Source organism: Bactrocera neohumeralis, chromosome 5 (genome assembly GCF_024586455.1).
Source record: "Bactrocera neohumeralis isolate Rockhampton chromosome 5, APGP_CSIRO_Bneo_wtdbg2-racon-allhic-juicebox.fasta_v2, whole genome shotgun sequence".
Lineage (NCBI taxonomy): Eukaryota > Metazoa > Arthropoda > Insecta > Diptera > Tephritidae > Bactrocera > Bactrocera neohumeralis.
In genome coordinates this window covers 7132625-7145316 of record NC_065922.1, presented here as the reverse complement: position 1 = coordinate 7145316, position 12692 = coordinate 7132625, and the positions used below count along the sequence as shown (strand labels likewise).

Below are 12692 nucleotides of genomic sequence, written 5' to 3'. Positions count from 1 at the left end.
GCTTCTTGGAGAGAAAATGACGTTTGCAAAATTTCAAATCGATATCTTACAAACTGAGAGACTAGTTCGTACATATACAGCCAGACGGACAGACGGATATGGCTAAATCGACTCAACTCAACATAATGATCATCCAGCGTTGGCCAAGTATTCGCGAGGCCCAGCTATCTAGTAGTAGAACACAAGAGGATGCAGGAGCACCGACTCGTTCCTATTCTGCCGATAATGATTCTAGGTTGCCTTTCCTTGCTAGCTCATCAGCTTTGCAATTAGCAGCGATTCTGCTGTGGCCCGGCACCCATGCCAGTCTTATCACAAATACTCTCGCTGCTAGAGATAGCGACGCTAGACACTTTTCGAGCAACCCTGAACGCACTATAACTGAGTTCAAGGCTAGTATCGCCACTCTGCTATCTGAGTCAATGGTCACTTCTCTGAGGGTGGACACTGTCCAGAGCAGCAGCAGCAGGAACTACAGGCACAGTACAAATTGTTCCCGTGCCAGTGAAACAAAGAAGTGCCTATAATGTCGAGTATATTGCTGCCGCTAGCGCAACAATTGAGGAATACCCAAATCAGTCTCTCACACGTCGTTCTCTGTGATGTCGTTGTGGCGAATTTTGCGAAAAGATCTTGGTCTACATTCTTACAAGATTAAATTGACGCAAGAACTGAAGCCGCTTGACCACCAGAATCGTCGTATCGAAAACGATCCGGATTTTCATTGAAAAATCATCTTCAGTGATGAGGCTAATTTCTGACTGAATGGCTTCGTCAATAAACAAAATATCCGTTATCAGGCAGCAATCCACACGTACTCCATCCATCCCTATTGGATCCCGAAAAAATTGCGGTTCGGTGCGGTTCATGGGCCGGCGGTATCATGGGGCCGTACTTCTTTCGTGATGTTCAAGACCGGTACACTACTGTGAATGGAAATCGCTGCCGCTCAATGATAACCGAATATTTTTCGGCCCGAATCGGATGATATGAACTTGAACAATATGTGGTTCCACAAGCCACACAGCGCATATCACATTTGATTTATTGAAAACCAAGTTTGGTGAATGTTTTATCTCACGAAATGACCCACGACACCGTTTTTACTATTTTCTGTGGGGTTACGTTAAGCCAGCGACGGTTGATGAACTTCGTAAGAATATCGAACGTGAAATTGCAGCAGTATCTGCCGATTTATGCTTGAAATCCGTCGAAAATTTCGTTCAGCGTTTGGACTTCTGCACGCGTGACGGTGGTGGCCATGCAAAAGAAATCGAGTTCCATACATAATAACATCAAATGTACAGAAATAAAGGATTTCATTGATATTGCAAAATATTTTTGTTTAATTAAAAAAAAAACTTTTGTAGCGGTCTCATTGAAAAACCTTATTGTTATAATCTATATATATATATATATATATATATAAATTTCATTGTAATAAACATATTTATGAATATTTATAATATTTCTTTCTCCTATATATCATAAATTATGTAAGTGCGGCACACATCATCAATAGCAGCATCCGCATGATAATTTACCATCATCACCCTGTCAAAAATCAAAATAAAATTTTTTTGGGCACATTTCCAACACAATCTATTTATTTCATACGCCAAAGAAGGCTTGCTGTCTTATTCCATGCCAACACACACACATTTCTTTGGCCTAGCATGCATCTCATATGTAAATATTTATTACCGCAATATGTTTCGTACGCATTTTCCATTAAATGAGAAAACTATGTTCGTGCAATGCCCGCCGGACCTTGAATAAGGTCAAGCTCAATACTATGTTCGCTCATACACTTGGCATTTTAGTGCTTTCACAGAAATCTATTACATAAATTACAATTGCTTTTGTAAAAGCGGAGGAAATCCCCTGTCATTTGAGCGCGCTTCCTTAGCGAACCCACTAAATGGCAAAAATGTGCAGAGGAAATTCCGCAGATGGGCAAAATGCCCCTTCTATGTGTGCTATATGTATGTATGTACGTAATTTTTGCTATAGCTCGAGTGCAACGGAAATTTGCCAAACGCATCGACATTGACCCACATTCGCTTTTATTGGCTACAGCACATCTCATAAAGGAAGCTGAGCTAAACTGCGCACAGGTAGGCATTTTAGGTATTTCAAAAAGGCGGTAAACTATAGGCAATATGAGGTAGCTATCAAGTGCTTTTTATGGCAGGCAATTTTTAGGCAATTTTTATTGCGACCAATTTTCAATACTTTAATAGAAGAATTTAATATTTCTTCATTACTGTGTACTATAATGTTTACTACTCACAATCAATTTCATTTGTTTAATTTTGGTATATATGTGTATACACACAAAAATATACATACACATATTTTTGGGGAACGTTTCCGAGTAGGCGTCATACTTTATTTATGGCACCACAATAGATATTATGAAAAGTGTGGGCATGAGCACTAATTGTTTGTCAGCACATACTCACAAGCACAACCCATAGTAATATAATTTTTATAGCAAAATATACATACATATACAGGAGTATAAGTATGAATTCGGACATAAGCAGAAATGATCCATTCATCCAAAAATATGCAAAATTACGCAGGCACACAATGAATATCTCACTATGTACACATATGTATATGTACGTATGTCTATGAATGATTCAAAACTGGCAGGTGGCCACTGGCACCGTTAGTTTAGTGCTACCTCAAGTTCATTAACTCAGACTAGTGAACTTGCTGCAGCGTGGCACATGCCTACATACATTTACAATTTTTACATTTATTTGCATGTGTGCATTTCAAAGCTCTTTAGCTGTCTGTTTGCAGTCTCTCATTTGTATTTTCCCATTCACGCGCGTATACCGTTGTTTAAGTGCGCATTTCACTGTTTGGCTCAACGCCCACCTGTGCATTTTATGTGCTCGTCTAACATTACTCATACGCCCCGGCGTCTGTTTGGTTGGCAGCCGGTATTTAAAACGCGTGAGGAAGCATTCACGCATTTCATTTTGTGATGAGTTTGCTTAGATGTCGATTTCGCGCTAACACATAAATCAAGCTATTTACTTTTCTTTACATATATACATATGTATATGTATCTACATTGTTTTCTGCTTAGATATGTATTTTTTCATTATGGGAATGCGTTGATAACATAATATCAAGGGTGTGATACAAAATAATCGCTGAGAAGTATGAAGCTTCATGTGAACTATGACATAAGTGAAGTTTATTGCATTATATAATTGTAGAATATAATCCCAAGCCGGACCTTTAAACCAATTTAAGATTAGATAATTTTTTTAAGTATGTAAAGTATATAATTAATAATTATACTAATACTATCTTACTCAGTTCTTTATTCCGAAACCTTCTTTATCCGTTTTGTCATTCTACTAAATAAAAAGTTTAATACAATAGAAAATTAAATGTGATTATGAATATTTATGAATATTTCTGACCGTACTCTTAATATGTAATATCGTGAGTTAGTTAAATGGCTTGGACGATTTTAAGGGTCAGTAGGGTAATCTTTAAATTTTTTTTTTTGCATTTTCTGTTCCTTTATACCCTTAGAATGAATACAGAAACCCACTTTACCTTTAGAAGGTTTCGAAAAAGGCCCAAAAATAAGAATACCGCTCGACGTTCGGAGCTTTTTTCTCAAAACACACTTTTTTAAACTGGCGGACATCATTCCGGTCGAACTACTCAACCGATTTGCTTATTTTTTTTTTTTAATTTAGGGCTATCGTCCCTACTAGATTCATAATTTTTTATAATTTATTGACAATGTTATGACAAAATTTATGTAAAAAAACATGGGGAAGAATTAAAAAAAAACGGTAATTACTTTTTTATTTATCAACATGATTTTATTTTTTCATGATTCTAGTAGGGACGATAACCATTCACGTACTTTTTAAGAATAAATTGGGTTTTTGTGTTTCAGATGATCCAAACATGAGAAATCGTGTGCGCCAGTGAAAAAACGCATCTCATTCACCCAGCCATTTCTCCGACAGATGTTATCAGAAAATTCCGAAAAAATTTGTTTATACAATCCACGATATACCTCATGATATGTGAAAAATTTCTGTTGAAGAATAAAAAATGATATGAAGAAGAAAGAAAGAATGAAAAAGTCAAAAAAACAGCCCAGATTACCCTACTGACCCCTTAAACTGCTCACGCCAACCGAAACGATTAAAGTGTTTCCCTACATTGATATAACCTTTTCTAAATTCGTGTGAGGTTTGGTTTCCAAATGTCAATTAGTGTGTTTTGACGGCGCAAAAAGTTTACCTGGCGATTTTTAGCTTGGGAAAGAAATTGAAAACGAGTTTTCTTTGAAATTTTGTGTTTTCGATCCACCTCTGTTAAACACGATAACATCGAAAAAGTTAAAAGAAGAGTGCTGGAAATCGTAATATTTCTTACAGATCCACTCAACACATATTGGTTTGAAGTGCGTCATAAGTCTTGGATCTTTTGCCAGAACGATGTCGAATAGAGGTCGAAAAGAGATGCTTGACAACGTAGTTGAGAACACTACATTCATCAAACACATTATATGATGTCGAAACTCTCCAACAATTTAGTGAAATGCGCTACAAAAATGAGGCAAAACCGAAAAAACAAAATTCGCTGAAGGCACTGAAGGCCACCTTAGCCCAGGTTTATAACAAATATCAACTGTATTGCTAATTGGATTAAGCATTGGGTACGCTTGTGCTAGCCCACGAACCCACTTTGAAGGCTGTAATAAAGATCTGTATTAAAATACGTCAAAATGTCGTTTATCGCGCCAGCTCTGGTCATTTGGTACTTAGTATCTTGAGCTAATTTCTATCTCCTCAGGCTTTTGGCAGTTATATAAGGAAGGAAAAGTAAATCTAACTAAGTTAAAGGGTTAGCTGGGTTTACGGGTTTCAAAAATCAAATTTTTTTGATTGTCTTATTAAATTCTAAAACACCTCTAGAATATTGTCCTAAATTTTAAAATTTACCCGAGTAATAGTTTCGAAGATACAGTCTTGAGAACTTGTGCTAGGCTAAGTGCGCCGTCTTTAAACGTGTTTTTCTCGAAACTGTGTTTTTGAAGTCAAATGGGCAAGATTTCTCGAGAGCTACTCAACCGCAATGGTTGAGCTTAAAATATTTCTTTTCTAAAAATTTCAGAATTTCTTTGTTAAAAGCGTATGTTTATAACAATAAAAAATTCTAATAAAATATTTAATTTTTTGAGAAAAAAATTGTTTAAAAAAGACTGTTTTTTGCCCGAGGAAACCCATGTAATTATCATATTTTAACATTTAAATAATACAAGTTCTTCTTCTTCTAAATAATTTTTATACTCTCGCAACAAAGTTGCTAAGGAGAGTATTATAGTTTTGTTCACATAACGGTTGTTTGTAAGTCCTAAAACTAAAAGAGTCAGATATAGGGTTATATATACCAAAGAGATCAGGGTGACGAGTAGAGTTGAAATCCGGATGTCTGTCTGTCCGTCCGTCCGTCCGTGCAAGCTGTAACTTAAGTAAAAATAGAGATATCATGATGAAACTTGGTACACGTATTCCTTGGCTCCATAAGAAGGCTAAGTTCGAAGATGGGCAAAATCGGCCCACTGCCACGCCCACAAAATGGCAAAACCGAAAACCTAAAAAGTGTCATAAATAAGGATATAAAGTGAAATTTGGCACAAAGGATCACATTGGGGAGGGGCATATTTGGACGTTTTTTTTTGGAAAAGTGGGCGTGGCCCCGCCCCTACTAAGTTTTTTGTACATATCTCGGAAACTACTATAGCAATGTCAACCAAACTCTATAGAGTCGTTTCCATCAGGCATTTCCATATACAGTTAAAAAATGGAAGAAATCGGATAAAACAAAAAACGTCAGAAACACTAAATTTTACGGAAGAAATGGCAGAAGGAAGCTGCACCCAGGCTTTTTTTTAAATTGAAAATGGGCGTGGCGTCGCTCACTTATGGACCAAAAACCATATCTCAGGAACTACTAATCTAATTAATTTTACAGCAAAATAAAAAAAATATGTAAATGACGGATAATGAAATCTCGATTATCGCTTTATCCTGAGAGAGTATAAAATGTTCGGGGACACTCGAACTTAGCCCTTCCTTACTTGTTTATCATTTATTTAATAATTAATATTTATAATATTTGAAGAGAGTGGCAACTCTAGCAAAACAATTTTTTCAACTAATTGTTGTATTTATGTTTTCTCATACTCGATATATTTATTATATACTTTTATACTTATGTATATTTATACATCAAATTCAATTTTCTGGCAGGTGAAATTTAAAAAAGTTTGAAATTTCAAAATATTTATAACTCTCAGGAACTCCACCCTCTTTCCATAAAGTTGTATTCAAAATACATAAATGAAAAGTGTGTTCTGTGATCTATGAGCCTACATAAAGCATAAATACAAACACATACTATATGTACATATTTTCATTAAAACAAAATAAAATATATGTAATGATCATTACATATTTCTGTACAAGTATTTGTCTTTAAGCAAACTATAGATTCATAAAAACATGTATTTAGCTCCACACAGTCTTAACCTCATTTAGACGCTCATGAATATTAATTTGGCAATAAATTCTTATGTCAAAACCAGTAAGACGACGCATCACGTCTACAGGCTGTAAACTTCCCACGATCGACAGGTGACGGATAGATGATATTATCATTGCAATTGCGTATTATTTATGTGTAAGTGCATATATACATACATTCATATAGAGATACCTACAAACTAGCCACGTGACACCAAATTGACCTCATAATAAACTTTTGTAAAATCTGTCCATTAAAAATCAGACATGATCCACATTAAATAATTAAACAATCCATTTTGAAGCGCCACAATCGTATACATATCCGTACATGTATAACTTTGTAATGGTGGGAATTGTAGCATTCTGTATCACATTTCTGCATTATTAATTGTAAATGAGGTACAAAATAAATTGTACTCATATTAATCGATTTGAGCAGAAATATGTTTTTGAGAATAAAAATCTGTGCGAACTGTTCCAAAACTAGTCCACTTAACGCCAATTGGTATGCAGTTCTGAAATGGTGAATAATCAACTAGTTAGAATCGAAATTCTGATCGCCTTTGCCGCATGCCATGCCATTTGGCAAACCTTATGGTTGAACACTCATTCGGAATATTTGCAATCGGTGAGCTATAATTTATTTATTTTGATATAAAAAGATAGGCTTTGCAATCGACGTTTAAATGAGCTATAGGAAGAGGCTTGGCATGCGTGGAATTGTCGGTCGATGCAACACATACACACACATGCATACATGCATTGTTTTAATATCGTTATGAATTTAATGCAATTGCTTGTATGTGTGTATCTGTGTAAGTGCAAAATGCATTTATTTAGTAATTGTATTGCTCGCATTGACACAATTATTTGTGCAATTTTGCCATTTTCTGGTGCCATGAACCAAATAACTGTATTAAAGTAGAGCATGAAAATGGCAGTGGGCGGTCTGTCTGATAGGCCGATATTAATATACATATATATAGTAATTGTTGAAATATTAATTTATGATTTATACGATAGGTGGTGATAAGACTATATATATAGTATATTGAGAAATTAGTATGCTAAACGAGCAGTATTCCAAACGAATTTGATTTGGCAGGGGAACCCGACGTCCTCATATAACGGGATATCTATAAAACGAATTATTGCGACTTGGTGGACTATAGGAGGAGAGAGCTGCTCTGGGTTTTCGAGCCAACTCGAGCGCTTTATATCCACAATAGGCAGTAATTAAGCTGTTCTTGGTGCTGTTGGCGGTTGGATCAAAATTTGTTTTGTGATAAAAAGAAACCAAGTCAAGAATCGTAAGAGTATAACCCGTTACTGCACTAAAAACAAAATTGTGTAAGTTTATTGTAGTCTTGAGATAACTTGAGAACTCGTAAAAATTCATATGCGATCAATAATATTCAAATAACAACTAGTACTTATCAGCGCCATTTCGGTTGGCTCTCAAAGCGTTAAGTGTGTAATTTTAAAATTGTAAGTTTATGATTACAATAATAATCAGTTTTAAACAATTATATTCATGTAGGTATATAGTTGATTAAATTAAAATTTCAATTATTGAACAGTTATTGCATTTTCTCCATTATTGAAATAAATAAGTTGCTTGAGTAGGCAAATACAGTTTCATTAATTATTATAATACTACATTTAACGGTAATTTTTTCATTGAAATTAAAGATTTTTTAGGGACAAAGGTTAATAAATAAAATTAAAATATTTTTAATGCACTTTTATGATATAAGCTAGGCTTTTTAAATATTAAATATTGTAAAAACATTGTGACAAAAAAGTGCCCGGAAATTGTAATTAAATTGCCTAGGTAAATGATATTTCAAAATATTTTGCTAAGTTGGTAGGACTGTCCTTAATTGCTATGTCAAATATGAACGCGGTCTGTCAAACAGTTTGTTTACAGCAGCTGCTCGGTACACCTCAGTGAAACAAAGACTTTGTCTAAAATTTTGCATTTCTAACCAAATTTCGTATGCGGAATCGTTGCAGTTTTATCAAGAACACAATCCGACGAGTGGTACAAAGCGTTCAAAGGCGGTTGAGAGACCGTTGAAGGCATGTCTCGTTCTGGACGACCTTCGATATCTTCAACTGACGAAAATATTAAAAAAGTGGAGAATATGGTGCTTGAAAATCGTCAGGCCATTGTTAGAGAGATGGCAAAAGACATCTCTCAGGTGTCCGTTTGAATGCTTTTGGTGGATATTTTTGGTATGAAACCTGTTCTTGCTCGACTCGTCCCGTAAAGCTGATTTTTTTTTTGTTTTTCAAAGAGTACCGTATAGGTCTATTTGGATAGGTCTCTTTGGACATGTTTGATCGTGTGTATACCGATCCCACATTCATGGAGGGTATTATTTATGATTTTTACACTAATATTGCATCTGGTGGTGTTACAAACTAAATATTGCTGAATAATTAAATATTTTGCGTTTCATTTACAATTTCCGGGTACTCTTTTGTCACAATGTCACATATCATATATTCATGAACACTTTGTTGGTAAATTTATTATACGGAAAATTAAAAAGTCTATTATAAACGTATAATTCTCTGCATATACCTGTAATATTACTGTAAAATAAAAATTTGTTGTTGTAAAATTTATAATTATTAACTTTGTTTACGCTATTTTTACTGCGCAGCAAATACAATGCCATTATTCATATCTATAGGTAATAAAAAAATATTGCAAGAGCGATCACCTTATGCCCTACTACGAGTGATAAGTTAATTAACCGTTTATCTACGAAGATTTAAAGTATCAATCAAATATTGACAACGGCTTCTTTACACAAATTAGATAGTCTCACTCAATAGATAAGGTAGTTATCAGTTAGCTAAGTGCTTGTACTTCATGCGTTAAAATGTGAATGTCTGATTTTAATAATGACAAACATCTAAGAAGTGTGCACAGAAAGGATTATTGAAAGAAGAAAAGTTCCATAGTATTAAGTAGTACAAAAATTTTTAAAATACATAGTTTTTAAGATAAATTAGTGTTAACTACAGTTTTCTATTTTTTTCATATTATTAGATTTACGCATTTATATCCTTCCAACTACTTGAAAAAATATCTTGAGAGAAAAAATGCTCTACAAAAAAAGTCTATTATGATTTTTTCGTAAACCCAACCGTTTAAAAGATATTAACGGTTGAAGTTTGATTATTTTTGGGAAAATTTTTTATTTCTTATGAATTTTATACCTCGAAAATTTTTTGAAAAAAAAAAAAAAAATTTTTTTTTTTGAATCACTCTAATGTACATATGTATGTAAGTGCTGTGTACAGAAAGGTAAAGTTTACTAAGATACTATATACTATATATGCTATACTTTTGGTATATTCTATATTGAAAAAGTAAAACCGCATAGTATTAGTACAAACAATTTTAAAAGCTGTCATAAATTAGCGTAAACTTGCACCTAGTACTATGGGTATACGCGATTTCCTCTAATTGGCGACTTAGATCCTTGTTCGAGCTTCTTCTACCATTTGTGGGATATGTCTCGATTTTATCAGACATATGGAGGCCGCTACATGATCTGCCACTTCCGAATGGCTGATAGACTTTATAGCAATATTTTGTCTTTTTTTTTTATAGAACCATCAGGGGTTTGCCTGACTAGTGCCCAAGTTAAACACCTTTTGGTATTGTCGGAATAGTGATGAAATCAGATACTTTGAATTTCGCAGTACAAACCGACATATAAATTTTGTATATATTTTCAAATATTCTTACTACTTAAAAATAAAATATAGTAATACTTTATAAAAAGAACATGCCAGAAATTATTATTTTTTCGTTAGAAGATTGATCACTCATTTACAAAAATAAATACTTTTATTATATAAATTCCGCTGTTTTTATTTAATAGCCACAACTTTACTAAAATAAACTAGTTTTTCGATTTCATAAATTCTATACAACCTACACATACACCCTGTATTCTTAAAATACTATGAATATAGTGAACAAATGCGCACTCACCGGCAGTGAAATCATTGCTGCAGTCATAATTAAAATTAATTTATAGGATTTTACACTTCGCTAATGAACCTTGCAAAAATCAAAAAAAATAAAATATTGTATTTGAATGTATTAACACACAAATCCGACAAAGCAAGATTTGACAGCGATATTCAAGCCGCTTATCAGCAATTGACAAGGTTTATAATGATACGATTTATAAAATAATTTTTTGCAATGCAGTGCCAATGCGCAAAAAATTAAAAAGAAATTGAAAAAAAACTAAATTTCACAACACCACAATTTTATTTATTTACTTTAAATATTTATTTTTATTTTTAATATAATCAGCATGTCCACAGCACCATTTCGCTTATTAAAAGCAATAAAGAATACACAAAGTTGAAAAAATAATTAAGTGTGATTATGATGGTTCACATTTATGTATATGACATCATATGCTTTATATAAAGTTTTCGTTTCGATCATTAAGTTTTTCAACAGTTAGCTTGGCGCTAACGCAAAAACACTTTAAAACACATAAAGCACAAACAAAACATAAACAAGAAATAGCAGCAATCAGCAACCACAAAACACCAAATTCCGATATTTATTTTATTTTTTCGAATTACAACAAAGCGCTCGAAAACACAATGAAACGCGGCGAAAACTAGTTTCGAAACATAATTTATACAATTGATAAATGCCCAGCGCTAAGATCAAAGTCGTAGTCGCGACTTGTAAGTTCACAGCAGTTGGCAGCGGTAGGACATTTCTGCCTTATACTTGAAACACAATTGGTGTGACACTGAAGTATGCTTCAATTAACTGTGCATTAAACTCGCAACACGTATGTATGTATGTACGCGTATGTGTGTGTTGAAGTTAAAAAATAAACCGTAAGTAAGTAGACGACACAACTGTCAAACAGCTTAGGCGGTGGCCAATTCGTTACTGATCGTGAGCAGCGCGGAGCGCTTAATTCTGAGCGCAGCTCAACTCTACAAAAATAAGTTAAATATGCAAACAAACACACATACACATACATATATTCATATGTGAATATGCTTATATCTACTTAAATATAATTAATGTTCTTACTGTTTGTATTTCGTTGTTGCTGAAAAGTGCTGAGCCTACCTCGTAGGCATACGGGTAATGTTGAACAGTTCAGCACTTGGTGGGCAGACGATTCTCAGTTTCGAGCGAATTTGCAGTTACTCATATGCGATAACATTTCTATGACTGTTTATAAGTGGCGACAGCGAGATTACGATCAATGTCGTTGTTCTTAAAGTTTTGAATTCTGAAACAATTTTTGGACTTTGAAGCAAAGGAAAGTACTTTAGAACATAATTGTAACTTTTAACTAATTTCAGCGTCGTAAAATCCACCCACTAAGATGAAATTGATAATTTTAATTTGAATATTCTCTTGTTCCACTCTGAAGAGGCTATATTACTTACTACTATATAGAAAAACCCAGAAAAAACGTCGGAAGCCCTGTATACTATATTCTATATATGTACATATATGTAACCGATCAGTGCGACGAGCAAAGTCGACATGGCTATGCCCATCTACCCATATGCGAGTATGCGTTTCAGTTTTTGAGATATCTATCTGAATTTTTTCCCACGTCTTTTTTCCCCAAGGAGCTGTTTATTTTTTGTAACCGCTGATACGGGACGAAAACCAAAGTGTGAACTGACGTTGAGCAATACCAAAAGCTCCGTCAGGATCGGGAAGGATATCTCCATGCCGTTCGATACCAAACCAGGTTTCAGGCAAAGCGACTCCTTAACGTGCGATTCTTCAATCTACTCCTGGAGAAAATAATTCGATCTGCAGAACTGAATAAAGAAGGTACAATCTTCTATAAGAGTGTACAGTTGCTGGCGTACGCCGATGACATCGATATGATTGGCCTCAACAACCGCGTCGTTAGATCTGCTTTCTCCAGACAGAAAGCGAAGCAAATGGGTCTGGTAGTGAACGAGGGCAAGGCGAAATATCTCCTGTCATCAAACCGTTCGTCGTACTCGCGACTTGGCTCCCACGTCACTGTTGATATTCATTATTTCGAAGTCGTAGATAATTTCGTCTATATT

General features: G+C 34.4%; 1 protein-coding gene across 5 annotated transcripts in view; it reads right to left on the bottom strand.

The window, feature by feature from the left end:
• Positions 1 to 12692, bottom strand: part of LOC126760497 (kinesin-associated protein 3) — a 53433-nt gene that overhangs the window by 19795 nt on the left and 20946 nt on the right. The window contains exon 1 of one of the 5 annotated variants that reach the window (XM_050476162.1): positions 10603 to 10788. The exons of the other annotated variants lie outside the window; for them this stretch is intronic. Within the exon in view, the coding sequence (XP_050332119.1) occupies positions 10603 to 10629 (27 nt within the window). The 5' untranslated portion in view covers positions 10630 to 10788. Of the gene's footprint in view, positions 1 to 10602; positions 10789 to 12692 lie in introns of those variants that run through there. 5 annotated transcript variants of the gene reach the window in all.